General features: G+C 26.7%; 1 protein-coding gene and 1 long non-coding RNA gene across 10 annotated transcripts; one reads left to right on the plus strand and one right to left on the minus strand.

Annotated features, from left to right (window-relative positions):
• The first annotated feature begins 865 nt into the window (after positions 1-865).
• On the plus strand, positions 866-3,452 carry LOC122268858 (uncharacterized). The gene is made up of 2 exons (XR_011637297.1): positions 866-954; positions 2,512-3,452. It is a non-coding gene; the product is annotated as an uncharacterized lncRNA (long non-coding RNA).
• On the minus strand, positions 1,169-18,835 carry LOC107450641 (phospholipid phosphatase 3). 9 transcript variants are annotated; one of them, XM_043039475.2, is made up of 9 exons: positions 18,736-18,753; positions 14,287-14,317; positions 12,453-12,487; positions 10,149-10,225; positions 8,402-8,553; positions 6,813-7,123; positions 4,556-4,613; positions 2,556-2,732; positions 1,169-1,492 (listed from the first exon to the last, which is right to left on the minus strand). In XM_043039475.2, the coding sequence occupies exons 4-9, from the start codon at positions 10,216-10,218 to the stop codon at positions 1,418-1,420; spliced, it is 843 nt and encodes a 280-aa protein (XP_042895409.1). In that variant the 5' UTR covers positions 10,219-10,225; positions 12,453-12,487; positions 14,287-14,317; positions 18,736-18,753; the 3' UTR covers positions 1,169-1,417. The 9 variants fall into 9 exon arrangements, with proteins under 9 accessions (XP_042895409.1, XP_042895404.1, XP_042895396.1 ...); XM_043039470.2 differs by lacking the exon at positions 18,736-18,753 and adding an exon at positions 16,991-17,266; XM_043039462.2 differs by lacking the exon at positions 14,287-14,317 and having other exon boundaries at positions 18,736-18,774.
• Positions 18,836-20,511: the final 1,676 nt, after the last annotated feature.

The following is a 20,511-nucleotide window of genomic DNA, read 5'->3' on the forward strand; positions in this document are numbered from 1 at the left end:
AATATTTCTTATTTATTCTTTGTTCAAGATCACAATAGTAGTTTAAATCACATTTCAAAATGCGTTAACAAACGGTTAATATTTTCATTAATTTTAATTTATACTTTTATTCCCACTGTTTGATTTTTAAACTTAATGCGACATGGTTAAAACAACAACAAAAATTGTGCTTTAATCTTCAAATTATGTATAACAGGAAAATTGTGGAGCTCTGCTGATAATATATAGATTTATTGTAAAAACCCGATTGTATACTGTATTGGTTCTTATGACAACTACAAATAAGCAAATTCCATGGATAATCAGCAAAATGGTCGAAACATGTCATCCGTGTAAGTATTTAAGTATCTCTTACAAGATATGTTTTTTAAAAACGTGCTTCGCTGAAAAAAAAACACATGAAAGAAACCAATGATATTCAAACAAAATATCTTGAAAAAATAATCTCACAAGAGCAAAATGTTAGGAGGGATTAGAAATTATTTGCCTAAAGTATTGTATATGCTATATAATAGCATAAACTCAAACTTCAAAACACATTTTGTCTAGTTGTACCGATTGTATACTGTATTGGTTCTTATGACAACTACAAATAAGCAAATTCCATGGATAATCAGCAAAATGGTCGAAACATGTCATCCGTGTAAGTATTTAAGTATCTCTTACAAGATATGTTTTTTAAAAACGTGCTTCGCTGAAAAAAAAACACATGAAAGAAACCAATGATATTCAAACAAAATATCTTGAAAAAATAATCTCACAAGAGCAAAATGTTAGGAGGGATTAGAAATTATTTGCCTAAAGTATTGTATATGCTATATAATAGCATAAACTCAAACTTCAAAACACATTTTGTCTAGTTGTACCGATTGTATACTGTATTGGTTCTTATGACAACTACAAATAAGCAAATTCCATGGATAATCAGCAAAATGGTCGAAACATGTCATCCGTGTAAGTATTTAAGTATCTCTTACAAGATATGTTTTTTAAAAACGTGCTTCGCTGAAAAAAAAACACATGAAAGAAACCAATGATATTCAAACAAAATATCTTGAAAAAATAATCTCACAAGAGCAAAANATATGTTTAGAAAAGTAACACAAATAGAATAAATGAGTGGGCTGCTCGGATTGGGACGTGATCCACAGAGAAAAGAGTTTTTCAATTACCTGTAAGCAACATAATTTTAATGACAAAATAAAGACTTTCAACTTACAAGAAATATGAAAATTTAAAATATGACAGTTCAATATCATGAATATCACATGATAGTATGAGTACATATACAATTGAAATGTATTCTTTGTTAACATGTTCACCATTGCTTATCTCATTTTATTCAAGCATTTTCTCTTCTTCCAGGAACTGTCACGTCTTCTCGAGAATTTTCAGAAATGAAGGAAGAATATTCTTTTTATGTTTGGGAACCTTTTGTAATTTCGATATTATTCTGAGTTTGTTTTTTAAACAGATCGGTTTGAGTGAAGATCTATAAAGAAAACAAATTATCAACATATGAAACTAATTCGAAAGTAAATGTTACAAAATTTATGCCAGAGTTAACTTTACAGGGATTTAATTAGAGATAAAGAATTTTAATTGATCCATTAAGTATCGAGTTATGCGGTCATGTACGAGCATAATTTTTTGAAATTTTAAATGATTACTTTGCATAAATGTAGTTAATTTTATTGATACAGCTTTCAATTACTTTTTTCAAGTCATTGGTACTTATGGGCTTCTTAATGTAAAGAGAAAAATCCTTATCTTAAATGATCTTAATTGTAAATGTAAAGATCTTAAATGCAAAGAAGAAAAAATATTGAAGAAGGGTTATACAGCGTAAAATTGTATGATCTGAGACCTAAGCATGCTTAAAATATTACCCAGCAATAAAAATTCGATGCTCTTTGATGAAATGCTAAAATTTTTATAATCCTGTAATGTCAGCTGTCCAACTTCTTGTTTTTCGTTGGCAACATTTTCGTTAAAAAATGGCATAAAGATAGAACTTGAGTGACTTTTGGGACACTCTTTATTATGCAAGGTAGATTGCTCATAAAAGGTTAGCGCACGAAATAATTAAAAAAAAAAAATTAAAATTCTGAATAAGAACTTTAAAATAAATTAACTTGGGCATGTTTTTGTCGTTTTTCTTGAGAATTACCTTTATATTTTTGCATATTTAACTAACTATTTAAACCTAATTATTTCGTTTATTAATTTCTGATTTATTTCAAATAACGTATCTTAAAAATTTGTTTGTCTATAATGTTAAAAAAATTAAGGAAAGCTAAAGAATTAAATTAATATATTTCACTTTTATAAGTCATGTCTGTGCTGTGCTCTTACTGTCTGATTTGTATCATCTGTTCTGATTTGAATAAGCACAGATTTTATAAATTTATTCATTGTATAATGATAACAAATATCCGTTTTATATGCCGTTTAATCTAATTATTATAAATACTAGATCAAATTTATTTTATGTTGTCCAATTTGTTACAGATCGTTAGTTTCTTTTAATAATTCAAGGAGTTTATAATCATTACCATGACAAGACAAATTGTGAAGCCTAATATAAAGCCTGCTGCAACATCATCCCAATGATGCTTGTAATCTCGAATTCTTGAAAAGCAGATGAAAACAGCCAACATGAGTAATAGAAGCTGAATAAATGGCTTTACCAAAAAACTTGTAGTAATTTCTAAGCGTTTTTGAAGGTACAGCTAAAAATAAAGAGAAATAAACAAATATTTACAAAATGGAACATTTTTAAAACGTTTGATAACATTGTTATTTTTATTATTAGTACCAGAAGAATTTTACAGTTTCTACTCGAGAAGAGGTAAAGTGATTAATCTAACCATAAAATTTAAATCAGATTTAATTGGATAACTGTATGTGACGTCATACATGTGTATCAAACCCGATATGGATTTTTAATCGACAAATGCATGATTTACCTTCGATAACGGTTCAACAGCCAAGCACTCTTAAATCCTATTATTCGGCAAAACTCTATATCAAACATTTTATGAGACAAAACTGGAAACCGTTGGTCACTTCTCGCATTTCTTCAAGAAGTTGAAGGAACAGCTTAGAACAGGGTATTGCCGATAAACCCCGCAATAAAGCTGCTGCAGAATTCAGACTTGCGGTGGGCCATGATTGCCTGGCGAACCACCTGCCGCATCGGCATTCTCGCTGACCCAAATTGCCCGTTATGCTCCAATAATGAACTTATGGACAGGAACCATCTATTGAGATGCTCGACTCTGTGTGGGGACTCTGAGGTGAGGCGCTACTGGAGTGCCCGACATCTGTTAATGAGATAGTGACTTTTTTCTCTTACTTGTTGTTCACCTTTTTGTTCACTGTATTTGTAAGAGTTTGTCATTTTCTTTTGCCATTAGAAAAAACAAAATAATAAAATCTTCGAAAACGTAGCTTGCATGCATCCAATTCTCAGAAAACTCAGACACCAACTTTCCTGGTTCAAAGAATTTTACGAAGCATAGCATAACACAGTACCCCTAAACATAAAAACATACGAGATGTATTGTAAAATATTCGGGTTGCCACAAATAAAACAATAACGCCCATTCCGAAGATCAATTTGGCGATAATCTAAAAGTCATCTCAAGTATATACACTTCCACATTTTTGGTTATTCTCATGCAAAAATAAGAGCTCAGCCAAGTGTTCTAGATTTAAGCGAAAAGAATTACTAAAGATATAATGAAAAATGAGATTAATTGCATTTGTGAAAAGTAAGAAAACGATTTTTAAAATATTAATTTATTATGTCACACTTAATATAGCTCAAAACAATTTTCAATCTTCGAAAATCGAAAACTAGTCAAGTTTTTCTTCATAAGAAAGTTCGCATATCAGGTAGAATAACTTGACTTCTTCAATTTTAAATTGCATTTCATGCATTTCCATGCTACAGATTTTTCTTAAAATCTTGATACAATTTATAAAATTTACTAAGAAATTTCATTTCTCTCTAAACAAAAAAATGATAAGCGTCTCTGCAAGTATAAGTCTTGTTAACGAATAAAATTACTTCTAAATTTTTATTATTGACACACACAATCAGTATTTTAAAATGTTTTTAAGTATGGATAATATTTAAATCCAGGAAATTTTTCAATTTGTTACGATTAAATGTCAACATGTTAAGAAAGTTATAATAATTACTTATCCTATTTACAAAATGTTCTTTGTTCTTGTAGAAATATCGACTTTTAAGTGAAAAATAGGTAAAAAATAAAAACATGATGAATAGAGAAAGCAGAGAGGTGGAGTCTAGTATCAGTCATTCTAAAAAAGTAATAAAAAAGTTTTTATTTTAAAGGTCTGTTTTTCCATTAAATGCTGGAACATATAGACCAACCAATTAACGAAACATGCAGAATTTTCTAGAGCAATTTCTAGTTTGTAATTAATTATTATTAAAACCGTTTTCAGTGATATATAATTTGTAACTGTAGTGATTATTTTTAATTATAATTGTAAATAAGTTTATGATTAGTTTATTACTTACTGCTACATAAAGCATAGCAAATGTTGAAACAGATGAATGGCCAGAGGGAAAGGATTTCCTAAAAAAAGGCAGTGAGTGTAAAAATGGAATATCATTTGTGCATTGAAAAAATAATTTAAAAAAATATAAATATAATAAAATTTGAAATTTGCTTTTAATAGAAATACATATATCTTTCTAAAAATTGTAAATCTAAAAATGTGTTTAACCATATCTTAAAAAGAAATTGATTTTATGAAACTTGAAGATCATTTTCCTCAAAGAAGTTAAACTCGCAAATCACAAAAAAAGCACATGAAGATAAAATTTCAATGTTCCCAAATGGAAAGTTTGGAAATTTTGAATGTTAATTGTAAAAGTGCATACTTTTTCTTATTTTAATAACTAAGAAGGACATTTATACAGATATCTATAGAATACATATATAATACATGTATAATGCATATATAATACATATATAATACATATATAATACACATATCTTTCTAAAAACATTACAAACTTAAAAAAAGTGTTTAACCACATCTTAAAAAATAATTCCTTTTATGAAACTTCAAGATCATTTACCTCAAAGTTAAGCTCTCAATCCACAAAAAAGTGAACTTGAAGATAAAAATTTTTATGTCCTCATATGCTAGAAATTTTTGAATATTAATTGTGAAAGTGCATACTGTTTCATATTTTAATAAAAAAGAAGGGAATTTATACAGATATCTACATAATATATATAATACACATGAAGATATAAAATGCTTATATCTTCCTAAAAACATTGCAAACCTAACTTAATTGTAAACTTAACTGTTAAAAGTGTATACAGCTTCATATTTTAATAAAAAATAAGGAAATTTTTGACATTAACTTGCCTTCTTTAATATATAAAATGACATTATGTCATGTTTGCGTGAAAAGATTGTGCCAAAAATCTTCATATTTCATGGTCTTGTATAGCTGAGCAAGTAATTTTGTAAATCTCTAATCTTATTTATATAATCTGACAGTTGTGATAAAGAGTTCTTATATGTAGAAAAGTGTTCACGAAACTTCGTAACAAAAGATAAGCATATTAAATTTTACTTTTAATTCTTGTCACACCGCAACATAAAGTTAAATGCACATCTCTGCTCTGTATCCAAAAGTTTTGACACTCTGTATCCAAAAATAGTGAAATAGTTTATTAAGATTTAAAGTCCACCTGTAACATCATTTTAAATGGAGCCCAAATGTAACTTAAACTAACTGTTAAGTAAATTTATATAAAAATTAATATGCAGAAAAATACGTAAATGGCAACAATAACTATATCTTTTGATTTAGTCGCGCAAACACCAGTGAATTAATCAAAATTAACCTCATTTAGCATTCGTATAATTGTTTATTAATTCAGATTGAAGTAATAAGTTGTTCCTTCGTCCCAAAAATAGTTTTATAAATAATATGTTACTGAGAAAATTTAAAAGGAAAGAATTCTGATAAAATTTTTAAAAAAAGATAAACAATTTCTTAGAAACAGTTTTTTTTTTTAAATTCCCATGCATGTTTTCATTATTATTTAACATTTTATAAAATAAATGTAACATTAGGAGTAGATTTCTAGTCTAGTTTTAATTAAATAAAATAAAAAGTAAGAATTCGGAAATGAGAGTCATTGAAAATGTTATTTAAATGTTTATAAAGTTAGCATAAAATATAGATATTGAGTTTGAAATTAAACAAAACTTTATAATTAACTTTTTCGTAGATTACAAATTTTAAACCCTTTCAATAACGATATTTTATTTTATTTAATAACCATCATGGAGCATCTGACTTATTCCCAGACCAAAGCAAATGCATCTCTGTCATTTAAGACGTATAAACTGATTTTTGATAATTTGCATATCTTCTTTGCTCTTTCGGACCAAAATTTGTTAACTTGTATTTCTCACTTAAATATTAAGTTAGGACACCCAATGGCTATAGTTTCAAATTTCAACATTTTGCAAGTATTCCATAGATATACTAAGAGTGTTAATTAAGAACTCCCGCTTTAAAAAATAAAGAGGAATGCTAAAATTTGAATGGGAAAAATTAGAAGTAATAGAGAAAAAATTTAAAAAAAAATTAGTTTGTTATATTTACGTTCTCGTGTTTTATTTTTAATTTAAATAACATGTTTTGTTTGGTTCATATCATTAAGGTGTAAAAGGAGTTCAGGATTGGGTGTATTTCAATCTAAAGTTGATTTAATGTTATATTAATAATATAGAAACAATACCTCAGATCTTCTTCGTCATCCAAATCCTTGTTTGTGCAAGAGAAATTTTCAACATAAAAGTGTGGATATTCAGCATTGCTGCAATTGAAATCTGGCTTACACATCACTAGAAATGAAGGTCGAAATCTTCCAATTAGGATTTTCATGTAATTGGCGACTAATTCTGCCATGATGATGCCAAAAAGAAAAATTCCAGTATATACATACACTCTCTGGTACATAAATGGAACTTTCCATCCCAAAAAATAAATGTCATTGTCTTGTGTTACGTCAGTTTTTCTGTAATATCTGTATGCTTCTGTTAAAACTATCTGTAAAATATATGTATAGCTTTTAGCTTAACACTTACAAAATTGTCTTCTAATTTTTTATAGCGAAAGTTGCTCCATTGGCAGCACGTTTTTTTTTTTGGCATTAATATTTTTAAAAAATCTAGAATCACATCTTGCAAGCACACCCTGGGACACTGATGTCCCATTAGTTTTTTTGAGTGAGACGTATGTAGTCTCACCGGTGTCCAACGGTAATACATGATAATAAAATAATAATTTTTTAAACTCATGCAAATTGTGATTCAAAACAACTCTAAAGTATATAAATAAAATTTATATTATATTATTCAATTTTTTGGCTCTTTTTCAGCTATTTCCCTCTCAAAATGATGCATAAAACTTCATGTACATGTGATTTCTTCAAAGCTATGCCACCATGAACGTTTTACATATGCTTCCAATCCTCCAAATAGAAGGAGGGAAGTTCAAAAGATTTTTATGGGCAAATCTAATGTTAAGATGATGGAGTGTTAAGATTTAATCCCGCAGTCTACTTGCAGTGTCTGATGGGACATATATTTGTTCTATCATATTTTAAAGCATTAAAGTAAAAATTAATGCAAATGAAACTGCTTTTTTTTGAATTTAAGGTTTAGATTTTTTAAATTAATTAAAGTTTGCTTGACTACATTTTAGATTAATTGAAGACAAAAATTTATTTATATTGCATTAAACATATAACATTATTAAATAAAAAACTTGGGAAAGGCATGCAATATTTATCTCTTACACACATTATCTGTAGACAGTAACTACTAATTAGCATTTAAAACTAAAAACTACTTCATAAATAGCAAGTAGGATGGTACTAAGAAACACACCAACCCATAACCGGTACATGCGAGTAAATGAATACAAAAAAGCACGAAATGTTTTTACGTGTTATTTTTACTTACTTATTGTGTTCTATTTTATTTGTTGTAATTTTTGTAAAAAAATTTTTTGAGTGCTTCTCACACTATTGTATTAATATATTTTGCTTTTGCTATATTGATACAATATCAGAAAGCACTCCTTTTTGCGGATATAATAGTGTAGGCTGATAAAATAATTGTATCTTTTATATTCCGAATTTTTCATAAAAAAAGAAATTATCCTTTTTTTTCCAGTTGTTTGTTATTTTTTTATTTTTATTATTTTTCTTCCCCCCCTTTTTTTATATGTCTGTCAAATTTATTCTAGTTTTCAGATTTTATACAAGTTTAAAAGATTCTTTCAAATTAAAATTGATTGATCAATAAAGAAAACTTTTCATACCAATGCTACAGGAACTAATACAGAAATACACCAGAGTTTTTGGTCTGAGATTGTTTCTTGTCTCTTTGGATACAAGATGCTCTCATCATCGCAGAAAAATCCTCTTCTATAAGGTGTTAAGTAATGATAAAACAAGGCTAAAAATGATGCAACTAAAAAAAGAAGAGAAATTGCTATAAATGCTCATAAATGAAGGAAAAAATGTGCTTTCGTAAATTATAACTGTTGCTTTATCTATTGATTTAACAATTAAATAATTATTTATTAGGCTACGTAAACTTTTGAAGTACGCAAAATAATAATGAGTGAAAAAACTTTATGTTCTAATTAGTTTTGTTTTTGCTTTTACGTTTTCTTTCTTTTATTTACCAACAGAAAGTTTGTAAACACGAGTTCAACATCAACCACCAAAAGATTGAAAATTTGTATGTAAGCAACATAATTTTTTTCTTCATAAAAATACATTTTATACATTTAAGCTTTCATTAAGCTAAATACATTTTAAGATTTCCCCTTTTTAATTCTGAATCATTTTTGTAAAATATAGTTAATTAGTCGTTTAATGTTACTTTCGCAAAGGTAGTTACAAATTTTTATTTAAAAAAGATTAAAATATTACCTAACAACTTTTGTACGGATTACTCTTAACTAAGCACTTAAAAAAATCTTTATTTGCAAAAGTTTACTTTCAATATTTTTACCCAACATTGCAAAATCAAAAGTTAAATATTCGCGGAGAAAAAATTGTGTTAAAACTTTCGTACTGTATGGATATGATATTTTCGGTAATAAAAACCATTATTGTGATGAATAAAATCAAATTATACGTTATTTAAACAATTCATTTAATAATTTTTCTGTTCGTATGGTAACAGTTTACCGGAGTTATGGGTTTCAAAATGATAGTTTTTATTATCACACATTAAGTGAAAAATACAAAATTGAAAAGTAGATTTTACCAAATAAATTATTTTTATGCTATGCTCTTAGGTATCTTGATAAAATTACTAAGTTCTACCACACTTACCAAATTTTATCGTATATTATAGAATCACATTTAATAGAATTTTACCAAAATTATTTCCAAGATGCTTCGATAAGACTTACTGAGTCTTTTTGGTGTTCCCATAGAGCCAGAAGCGCTGTAAATTTTACCCCACTCGGGTAGTTTTGACCAAACCTTTTCTCTCAGCGATGAGTATTTTATAATTACCCCGCAACTCACATATACTCACATATATACTTCTTAACAATTCATAAAAATGAAAACTACATTCATTTTTGATTTAATTTTGTGGCTTTTAAATAATATTTAAATGGAAAAAAAGCTTAAAACTTATAAATCGCGGTGACGGTAGAAAAGTGTGAAAACTCAATTGATTTTTGGATGAAACTGAAATGCTAAAAAGAAAGACAATTATTATAAATATTTTTTTAGTTCAATGAATTTTGTACTTTGAATTCTGTCTTTGCTGTGAATTATCTTGATAATGTTTCGTCACATTATGTTATTTTTTCACGCATATTAACTTATGACAACCAAATATTTATAATTTTTATTTAATTTTTAATAAAGATTCTAAAAATATGTATAATATGTATTAAGTGTGGTGATTATGAAATGTTCTGGAAATGAAATTATGCTTTATCGATTCATTTTATTTTAAAGAGAGCATTGTAAAATAAAGGAAATGTTAAATATAAAACTGATTTACATAAAAAAAACATTAATTTTCCTTAAACTTACATATTGAAAGTAGAATTACATCTATGCAGACTTTTAAGGTGACATTTTGACTCCTCGCATTTGTTTCCATAGTAAACCTGTTATGTAATTAAAAAAATAACAAATATCAAAATTAAAAAATAATAAAACTCAACTTGTAGATGAATTTATGATCACGTTCAAAATTTGGTCATATGAATAATAAATAAATAGGAGCGTGATAATAGAACTGATAAAGTATTTTTAACAAAAATAAGAAAAGAAATGTAGGAAATCTTCATTTCATCATCTTAAGCTGCATAATTTATAAACTGTTTTTCTCCTTTTACTAGAGTAACGCAAAGAAATATCTTCGAATATTCAGTTACAAAATTAATGTTGTGAATAAATTAATAAATGTAAAAATTATATCAAAAACTTTTTAAGTAATAAATGTTTAATAAGATTAAAACGTTGCACATTTATGTTTTCATAACCGACGTATGATTCATAATGACCAACAAGTATCTAAATTCGAAGGCTCTGTTGGAATATAAAATTACGTTTTTTTGCTAACAATATGCTATTTTCATAAATGCAGTGAGTTTGCAGCGGTTGATCATGATTGTTTGATCCAGTTTAGCTTATCTTAAGCCAGCGCTATCTACGCCTATTTTGAAAATGGCGCAAAACGTCAATATGGAGAAAAACCACAGTTTTGTTGCTGTTGCTTTTGCTAATTCCCATCTGGTCTGACGGAGTCAGACCAGATCAATAAATTCATTGACATTTAGGAAGTCCAAAACTAAATGGGGAGAGGAATGAATGTCGTTCCAGTCCAGCCCTAAACAGTTCAAGATGTGCTCTGGTGATGCCTTGTTTTGTTGGCATTTAGGGTAAAGAGGAAAGATCTTTTGATTAGCAGAAAATGTGAGACTTTTCAGGTGTCCACTGACCAGTCGGGATAAGCAAGTGTTGGTCTGCCTGTCACCAGGAAGAGACAGAGAGAGTCTTGGTCCTTTAACTTAATACCAGTAGTGAATAGGTGGAAGCAGCCACTTTTGTTTGTTCTGGGCCTTTTGCCTTGCGAAAAGTTCAAGGTACGAAAGCTCTGAGGGGGAGGGGACTGGATGGTCTAGTCCCTTCTTTGCAAGAGTGTCAGCCAACTCGCTTCCGTGGATATCGACGTGGGACAAACAGTTTTGTGAAATTGAAAAGCGGTTGTAGTCTAATTTTTAAACATTTAAGAACTTACTCCAATACTGCATGACTTGAGCTCATAAAAATTTTCTAAAATGGAGAATACGGCAGTGATTTTGATAATTTTCATTGACGTGAAAAAATGTCTCCAAATTGGCAATTTTCAAAAAAGTTTAATAACTTTCAAAATATTTAAGTTATTTGTCTGTTCTAAAGCCCAGATAATTCTCCGAGGCAGGATTATATTTATAGTTTAAAATCATCGCATTGCTTCAAGTGTAAGGCACTTAAACTATGGCTTTTTTTTATTTTCCTTGGAGACAGAGCTTCGAAAAACAGCGTTAAGGGAATCCCCCTCTTGCTCGTTTTATTCACCAATATTCACGTTTGTACAGCAAGATTTTTTGACTCATAACAATAAACAGAAAGTTGCATCAAAACCAGATATTATTCAATTAGATACAAATTTTTTATTGAATTAACACAGTGTTAATTGCTCAGAGCTCGTTGCACAGATTTACTTACTGATAACATCGGAGCAAAATTTAAACCTAATAATTTTGCACGTTACCCATTGTAACTTCGACCAAATATTTGCTTCGTTACTTTGCAAATTCTTGTGTAGTGTTTGGTAACTATAAAATCCTTTTTTCAAAGAGATCAACTAACGATAAAATCGAACTTTAATCTTTATAATGCTTTCAAATTTTTAACAATAGTTTGCATTTAACATTGTAATTGTGTACAATGAATGGATACAGTTTAACATAAGAATTATTATAAAGATAAATGTAACTTTTTTACCATTTAGGAATTGTAAAATGGTAATCAAACGTTAAAAAGGTAAAACCTTTATCACAAAGTATTGAATAATCATATTACTTAATAAGGTAATAATTACGCTTGTTGCTTTAAATTAGGAAGTGGTGTTAGTTGTTTTAAGTTAGGAATATGAAAAAAAATATTTTTACCATTTTAGTGAAGCAAAGGGCACTGAAATGTTATACTCATTTTGGAATAATTAAATTTTATTTATTAAAACACATTAAATCAAAATTATTTTAAGATGTATTATAATTTCAGACATTGCTTAACTAAAAATGATACAATATTTTACAAAAACATACCCGATTAAATGTTACTTACGGATTAAATGTGCCGTACTTTTGTTCTTGAGAGTTCTAAAAATAATGGTTTGTGAAAAATAAATTTATAAAATGAAAAGAACAATTGGTTTAGGACACCAAATAACATTAAATATTTTTAAAACATTCATTTTTTTATTTATGTGAAAATTAAAAGAAATAAATTCGGAGGTAAAAGAGTTGTACAGTAGAGAAAGTAAAAGATGGAACACATAGATAAGTTTTGTTCTAATGTTTGATTTTCACAAAATAAGTGCCAATCTAAATGTTACTAAGGGGTGATATGCTTATTTAGTACTACGGAATCAGACACAAGAACAGCAGTTTCTCGGAATAATATAACCTTTACGGATGGATTTGGATTCATGATCCTCAAAATATGGGAGTAGGAAACATCAATCTTTAAAATATGGTACAAATTGATAGTCCAATATATTGGATTCATAACCCTCAAAATATGGGAGTAGGAAACAGCAATCTTTAAAATATGGTACAAATTGATAGTCCAATATATTGGATTCATGACCCTCAAAATATGGGAGTAGGAAGCAGCAATCTTTAAAATATGGTTAAATTGATAATCCAATATATTGGATTCATGACCCTCAAAATATGGGAGTAGGAAGCAGCAATCTTTAAAATATGATACAAATTGATATTCCAATATATTGATCAAAAATTTTGCACATTTCATGTTTAAATCCCTTTTAACGCATTTTACTATTTTTATGCATCAGAATTATTTAAACAAAACCAAAACCATTTTGCACCTAATTATAAAACTAGTTGATTCTAAGAAGAGGGGTATATTTTCATAATCGATATTTATTAAATTTTTATTTTTTACTTATTTAATAAAAAAAACATTAAATCAAAAAAAAATTTTTTTTTTTGATATGTGAAGTCTACTACTTTTTACATAACTAAAAACAATGTAACTTTAAACAATAACAGACAAAATTAGAACGGAATCAGTCCAATAGTTTCTGAGTTACTTAATTTCAATAAAGACGAATCACATTTTTAAATTAATATTTCATAAGTTAAACCATTTAAAATGACATTATTTAAAAAGATCCAAAAATTTTAAAAAAATCAACACTAAAATAGCAATTTTATTTACTTGAAGCAAATTATGAAAAATGACCGAAAAAATTATGCTTTACATTCAGTTATCCTTGGATTGTTGATTTTTATAAATTGGTTTCAAAGATACAGAGAAATATCCAAGAACTAAAGTAAACTTCAAGAAGATAAAATTTTTGCTCACCTCTTACTTAAATCATTGGGACCATTTTTTTGTGGCTATCCCCCTTTTTTTAAGGCCCGATAAATCATTGAATTTCTTATAACTCAGGTTTCATATTTGGTCAAAAATACAGAAATAGTTGTTAGTTAGATAGTTTTAAAATTATTGAATTTTTGTGACGAAATTTGAGCATTCAAAACTGTGTTATTTATTAAAAAAATAATTTCCTATTCAATAACGAAGAAATTTTTTACCTTGTAAAACGAATATAGAAAATTATAAAAAAAAATACTATTACAAAATGTGTTTTATTTCTAAATCCTTGCCTCTGATTTTTAATTAATTAAGCTTAATTGTAACAAAACTTTTGATAACATAGTAACTTTGGATTCCTTCCTTCGTCGTCATTCTTTTTAAAATATTAACTAACAATAAATTCTACAATTATCAAAGTGGACATTTTATACGTAAAAACTTATAAGAATGATGTATTATTGAATGAAACAAAAATTAAAATAAATTACTTAATTTAAATAAAGTATTTGAGAAAACATACAATTTATCGAAAAAAATCGTTTCAACTTACTGTTCAGGAATTTCTTTCATCATTTTCAATTCTGAATTAGAAGAGTTTTTGAATTAGAAGATTTCACAATAATTTAAAATTATTATTCCACTATTTTAAAAACGCTTCTTGTTTGTATATTTGAAACGAATATTTTGCACTCTTGCATTACAAACCGTTAACCATTATCCGAAAAAAAGGTTTGCACCATGCAATTAACAATTACTTTACATGAAGCGTTTCAAATTTATTTCAATCAGCGTTTAAACAATAACAAAAAAAATTTTTTTTTTTGAGTTTTCCAACTCGTCTCTATACACCTCCGATTGGTTCATGAAGGTAAGTTAAGAATGGAAGGAAAATTTTCCTCTCAATAACTTGCAGCAAAGTAAATATCAAAATGTGTCATAAGTTTTCGAAGAAAATAATGCGATTAACAGAAAAGTGTCCAGATTTTACTTTCTTTCGCAACTCAATAAAAATGTCATTTTAGTTTTTTAATAGTCAAAAGATACGATTTTTTAAGTTGTTACAATAATAGTAAGTATTTTTCGTTTGACATTAAATTTCACTACAAGTTTATATGTTTCACTAAAAATTACACCGTATAAAATTTGTTTTCAAAAATATTATATACATAACTGTATTGGTATTACGTACAATGTACAGCGCGTATAACTAAGTTGGTAATTCGTTAAAAAATTTTGAGAATTTTGCAAAACTGTTTTAAACTTTCGGATTTACATATGCAGTTACATAAAAACACACCAAATTGTTAAATAGAAAATTTTAAAACATGTGTTTTATAGTGGAAATTAGAGTCTTGATTTACTGAGTATTTTTATTCATTGTCTTAAGTAATAAAATATGTTAGATTAGGAATCAACATGATTATTTCATATTTTAATGGTAGCTTTTGATCGGCCTTTGCTTTTTAAATCCACCTTGAAATTGATGAAAGCAGAAAATGACTCCTTAGAATAAGTGCGAAAGCATAGTTCTAGTTCTTATACATGTTGATTTTTCTGTAAAATGTGAATTAATTACAACACATCAATTGTCAAAGTATTATATTATTATAGTACATTAAATCAATCAATCAACTTTTTTTTAAAATAATATATATAAAAATCTGCTGGTCATTAAAGGCTTTTATTTAATTTGGTTTATTTTTATACATGGAAATATTTAAGAAAATCTAATGCTTCGGTAGTTTTTTTAATGTTAATTACCTAGTGATAATACAAATCAAAATTTTATTTTATTTAAAATTTGTTCCATTCTAATTTTATTCGCTTTTTACAGGTTAAATAATCAATAGACATAATTATCAATAGGTTAATAATCAGATAATAAATTAAATAATTAATTATTAACTAATCAATTATTAAATAATCAATTAAATAATTAATTTTTATGACTTTCCACACCAGCACCTTAAAATTGAGTTGCTTTAAAAAAACATTCTTGAAAATAGAATAATTATTTAAGGATTATATGTTGAAATTGTCTTTCGTATTGTTCGAAATGCACATAATTCAAACTATAAAATAAGTACATGTTCAAAATAATGCAGAATAATTTCTTTAAACAAATTTATTAAAAATTTACGTATATTAGTCTCCTATCTCTTCTTATTAATAAAATAGCGAATTAGAATTCCATTCTAAATGTATCAATTTACAAGTTATTTTAAATTTTTTAAATTAGAGAAGAAAACAAAAAATTCTTAAGAAAATTTTACTTCCTCTACTCGTAACGTCAAAAGTAATTCTTGTAAAATTTTAATTTCACTCTTCGCAACGTCAAAAGTCATTTTTGTAAAATTTTACTTTCACTCATTGTAACGTCAAAAGTAATTTCTGTAAAATTTTATTTTCATTTTTCGTAATGTCAAAAGTCATTTTTGTAAATTTTTACTTTCATTTTTCGTAATGTCAAAAGTAATTTTTGTAAAATTTTACTTTCCCTCTTCGTAAAGTCAAATGTAATTTTTGTAAACTTATAATTTATAATCCATCACAATTGAAATTTTTTATGAATATTAAAAGACTTTTTCTTCAAAATTGAAAAAGAGAATAAGTTTAAAGTAAACAAATATTATTTTTATTGCCGTGGAGGAGACATCGGTTGTAATTACTTGCGTTTGAACAACCAAAAAATTTTAATTTATCATATTATTCCGAATCCTTAAATTTGGAAACTACTTTCTGTTTAAAATAAAAAGTTCAGAGATAATCATTTGATGGTTACAATTTTTAATCTCTCTTGAATAACTTTAATGTAAATTATGATTGATAATTGAGAAATAACTTCTTACACGTCACTTCCAATTTCTCCCTTTTTACCAAATGTTCGAAAAATAAACGGAAAATTAGAATAAAACTTATTTCAGCTAACAAAGGTATATATTTACGCTTTAATATATACTTTAATATATTTAATCAGAGGAAATTGAAACAATGAAAACGCATGAATCTTAATATATAAGCATTAGAAATTTTGTTTAGTACTTTAAATAGTGTAAAACTCATTTAAAATAAAATTCAATTAGTATAAAAATGTGACACAAATCTGTAAATAAGTTGATCTTTAGATTGTCGATCTCTTGAATGTTCAATAATAAGAATAATTTCTACTGAAGAATTGATTTTATTTGTGAACAAACATTAACTACTTATGTCTTATTCAATTAAATAGAAATAAGGTACTCACCTGTACTTACCATGAGATTTACTAAGTTTAATTTGATTAATTTCCAACGACATAAAGCGCAACACTTAACGCATTTTTTTAAAATTTAAAATAGAGACCACCTATCTTTAATGTTTAGCAGACTAAAACTATCCAACAATATTTTGATTCATTCTATTTCTTATCAATGATTAATGTAGAATAAAAGTCTTTTCTGTTACACGCAATCTCATGTCACTCTCTTGCGAAACATGCATTTTAATCCGATCGTAAAGTCTTCATTACTCTGCCAGGTGAATAAATACTAAATAGAGAACGTTTATTGAGTCAGCTTGTTAAATTTATCACAAATAATGTAGCTGTGTATTACAAACAATTCATTTTCCCAGGAATTGGTCTATTTCCACTAGACTGCAATAAAACAACTGAAAGATGCGAACGTGAAGCAATGTTATTATTTGTAATTTTTTTTGTAGTAGAGGAGTAATTTTCACTTGGTAATGGAATTGTTTCTTTTTCTTTTTGTGATAGTTTCAGTTTTTATTTATGTTTAGTTGATATTGAAAGTTTAGTTGACATTTATTTTCAAACAAAATACACTGTAAAAAATTCTGGTTCAAATTACGTTATAAAATACCGGCATCATTCGTAAAATCCATTTTATTGTGAAATATATTTTTAACGTAATGTATTAAACCGTAATTTTACCTAAACATTTTTTCAATTAAAGTGAGTCAGTGATTTTATAGCAATTATTACAGTAAAAATTATAGTATATCAGATTTTTCCGCAGCATGTTCCGATAAAAATGGATTTTACGGTAAAAAGTAACGCCGTTTATTTTAACGACAGTTTGATCCGGAGTTTTCACAGCTTTGATGTATTATGTTAGATTTTTACAAAAAGGAAAAAAAGAAAAAAGAAATGAATTTTAAGGAAAATATTAAAAAAGCTTTTATATTATTTGATTAAAAAATTCATTGTAATTCAAAACATAGGTAGATGGAAACAAAAGTTGACATGTTTCCAGCGCTTAAAAACAGACACCCATTCTCAAGATCAGCCAGACGTGAATGAGAAGAAACAAAAGTGATTTGAAGTATAAACGTAAAGTTGCCAATGTTTGCTTAAAATTTGATAGTTTTTTTTTTAAATCAAGTAATATCTTACCGCTTCAGTTTCTTGGGGGTCATTTATTTTATAAGCTTTAATATTACTAACAATAAGAAATCTTGTAAGTATTGAAACTTTTGTTTTGCACACCAGTGTCCATAAGTTAGTTAGATTTTTTCCAACAAACTAATCTTTAATGTAAGAGTAAATATGGTTTAATATTAAAAAAATCATGTAAATATCGAAACGCTTGTTCCGCACACCTGTGTTCTAAAACTGAGCATAATAGTATAATTCTTAAATGTGGAAAAGTGCTAAAATTTATGCTTGATTCTTATACACCAGCGAAATTCTTGAACAGATATAGTAATTCTGCCCAGGGAAAGATAACATTGCTTTAAAAAACAAAAAAAAACTAATTTGGGGGGGGGGCGAAATAATAGTACATGTGAATAAATATATACTAATAGAAGAAATATACTGATAGAAATTATATACTAATAGAAAATAAATCTGGAGGTTTTAATTCTCCGTATTTTTTAAAATCCTTCAGCTGCAACAATACATCACTTATTTGATGAAGAAAATTTCAAATTTTGGATACATTACCAGTTAAAAATATATTTAGAATATTTTAAAAAATGATAGTTTGAATATACTTACAGACCATAAATTTTGCTTGCTCATTTCTTAATTTATTTGAAATAAAAATGAAGCAGTTTTATTATTTTGAAATATTGTTTGAAAAATGAGTTTCCATATCTTATCACTGTAGATTAGAAATATCTCTAGCATGCTTTTTTAAACAATATTATCGTTAACAAATAAAAAAAATAGCACAAAAGAAAATTGATACACATTCAATAGAAAGGTAATAAAGAAATATTAAAGTGCCGAAACACACGAACATTAGAGAAAATGTAATAATATTTAAGACGCTCGCTTTAAAATCTTATATGAAAAACAAATATCATAACTTTTTTACGCTTTTTCGAAATGTTCTTAATTAATATTTTCAATGTGAGCAACGTTAATCACGAATAAAAACTCACTTTTTAAGGGTAGAAACAATGTTTCCAAAATTTATCTTTAACTATGTACTTCAAATAAGACTATTAAATACAGCTGGGATATGATTATATAATACAATACAATGTATAAAGCAATAATAAAATTAATAAAAAAAACATGGAATGAGGTTACATACAAAAATTGTTAACCAATTATTAAGAAATAATAATCAATAGTTAATATAAAAGATATATTAAGAAATACTTATTACTGAATCCTTTTTTTGCCTCGAAACTGATGATGGTACTTGCAACAGTAACGAAACGGCAGTTTGTCTTTGATTTTTCAAGAAAACAAATTCGATTTGTGTATTTTAGGTTGTTTTCTAGTTTGCTATAAAGCAATGTTAAGGGTTTCTGATATTCGATTTTGGATGAAAGTTTAATATCAATGAAGAAGTTTATGACAAAAAGGAAATGATTGCGCTAGACTTTATTTAAAGTTAAATAAAGTTAATGTGGTCGATATTATTTTTGAAAATATCAACCATTCACTGCTTGAATTCTTTATTTCACAATTAAGTAATCAATAATACAAACTAATAGGAATGATAAGAAATGATCATAATTTAAATAATAGTTTCAATTCATAGTTAGTTCTATTAAAACTTAAATCTCTTATGAGAAACAAAACTGTTTCGTTTAAATCAAATTCGCAAATTTCTCATTGAATATGATATAATATTTTAATTCAAGCCAAAAAATAAATTTTTTTCTTTAAAAATTAAATTAAATAATTTGCACGGAAATTTATTTTAAAAAATCGCAATTTTAAGAGTAAAACTGAGTATTTTAGTTTCTAAAATTCGTCTAGATTATATATTTTCAATAAAAAAAAACTGACTAGAGTAATAAGGTAGTAAAAAAGCCTCAAAAACGAAGGTCTTTTACATGAAAGAAAGAAATATGCTTTTTAACCAAGGTGCAAAGATAAGATATATGATTCAGATTTCTTTTTTTTTTAGTGTTTAGTAACACAGCCTTTTGTTTTTGCAAACATAATTTTTATCAAATTACGCAATATAGTCACTTTGTAGCAAAAAAAAAAAAAAAAAAAAAAAAAAAAAAAAAAAAAAAAANAAAAACATGACACAAAATGTTTATACAGAAATGTTACATAAAATTTTAAAGGCAAATGTAAGCTATCTCAACAATTTTACAATGGGTAGCAGAGAGAGATAGTGATTGTAATTTTTATAGAAACAATAATCCGAACAATGGAAAAAAGTAATAAAGTTAAATTAAAATAAATTACAACCGGTATCTTTAATGACAAGAAATGACTAAATAAATGTACAAAATCTGATGTTTGGGGCATTACATCCCAGTAATCATGATTATCACTACTTGATTAAAAAGTTTAGCAAAA

Source organism: Parasteatoda tepidariorum, chromosome 7 (genome assembly GCF_043381705.1).
Source record: "Parasteatoda tepidariorum isolate YZ-2023 chromosome 7, CAS_Ptep_4.0, whole genome shotgun sequence".
Lineage (NCBI taxonomy): Eukaryota > Metazoa > Arthropoda > Arachnida > Araneae > Theridiidae > Parasteatoda > Parasteatoda tepidariorum.

Bases quoted from the DNA above. Each gene is read 5' to 3' on its own strand.
- LOC107450641 (XM_043039460.2), bottom strand. From the start codon at position 17,033: ATGTCGTTGGAAATTAATCAAATTAAACTTAGTAAATCTCATG. The intron at 4,614-6,812 runs GTATTGTTTCTA...GCCTTTTTTTAG, and splicing joins GATGACGAAGAAGATCTGAG to GAAATCCTTTCCCTCTGGCC. The intron at 2,733-4,555 runs GTAAGTAATAAA...CTTTATTTTTAG, and splicing joins TTGCTATGCTTTATGTAGCA to CTGTACCTTCAAAAACGCTT.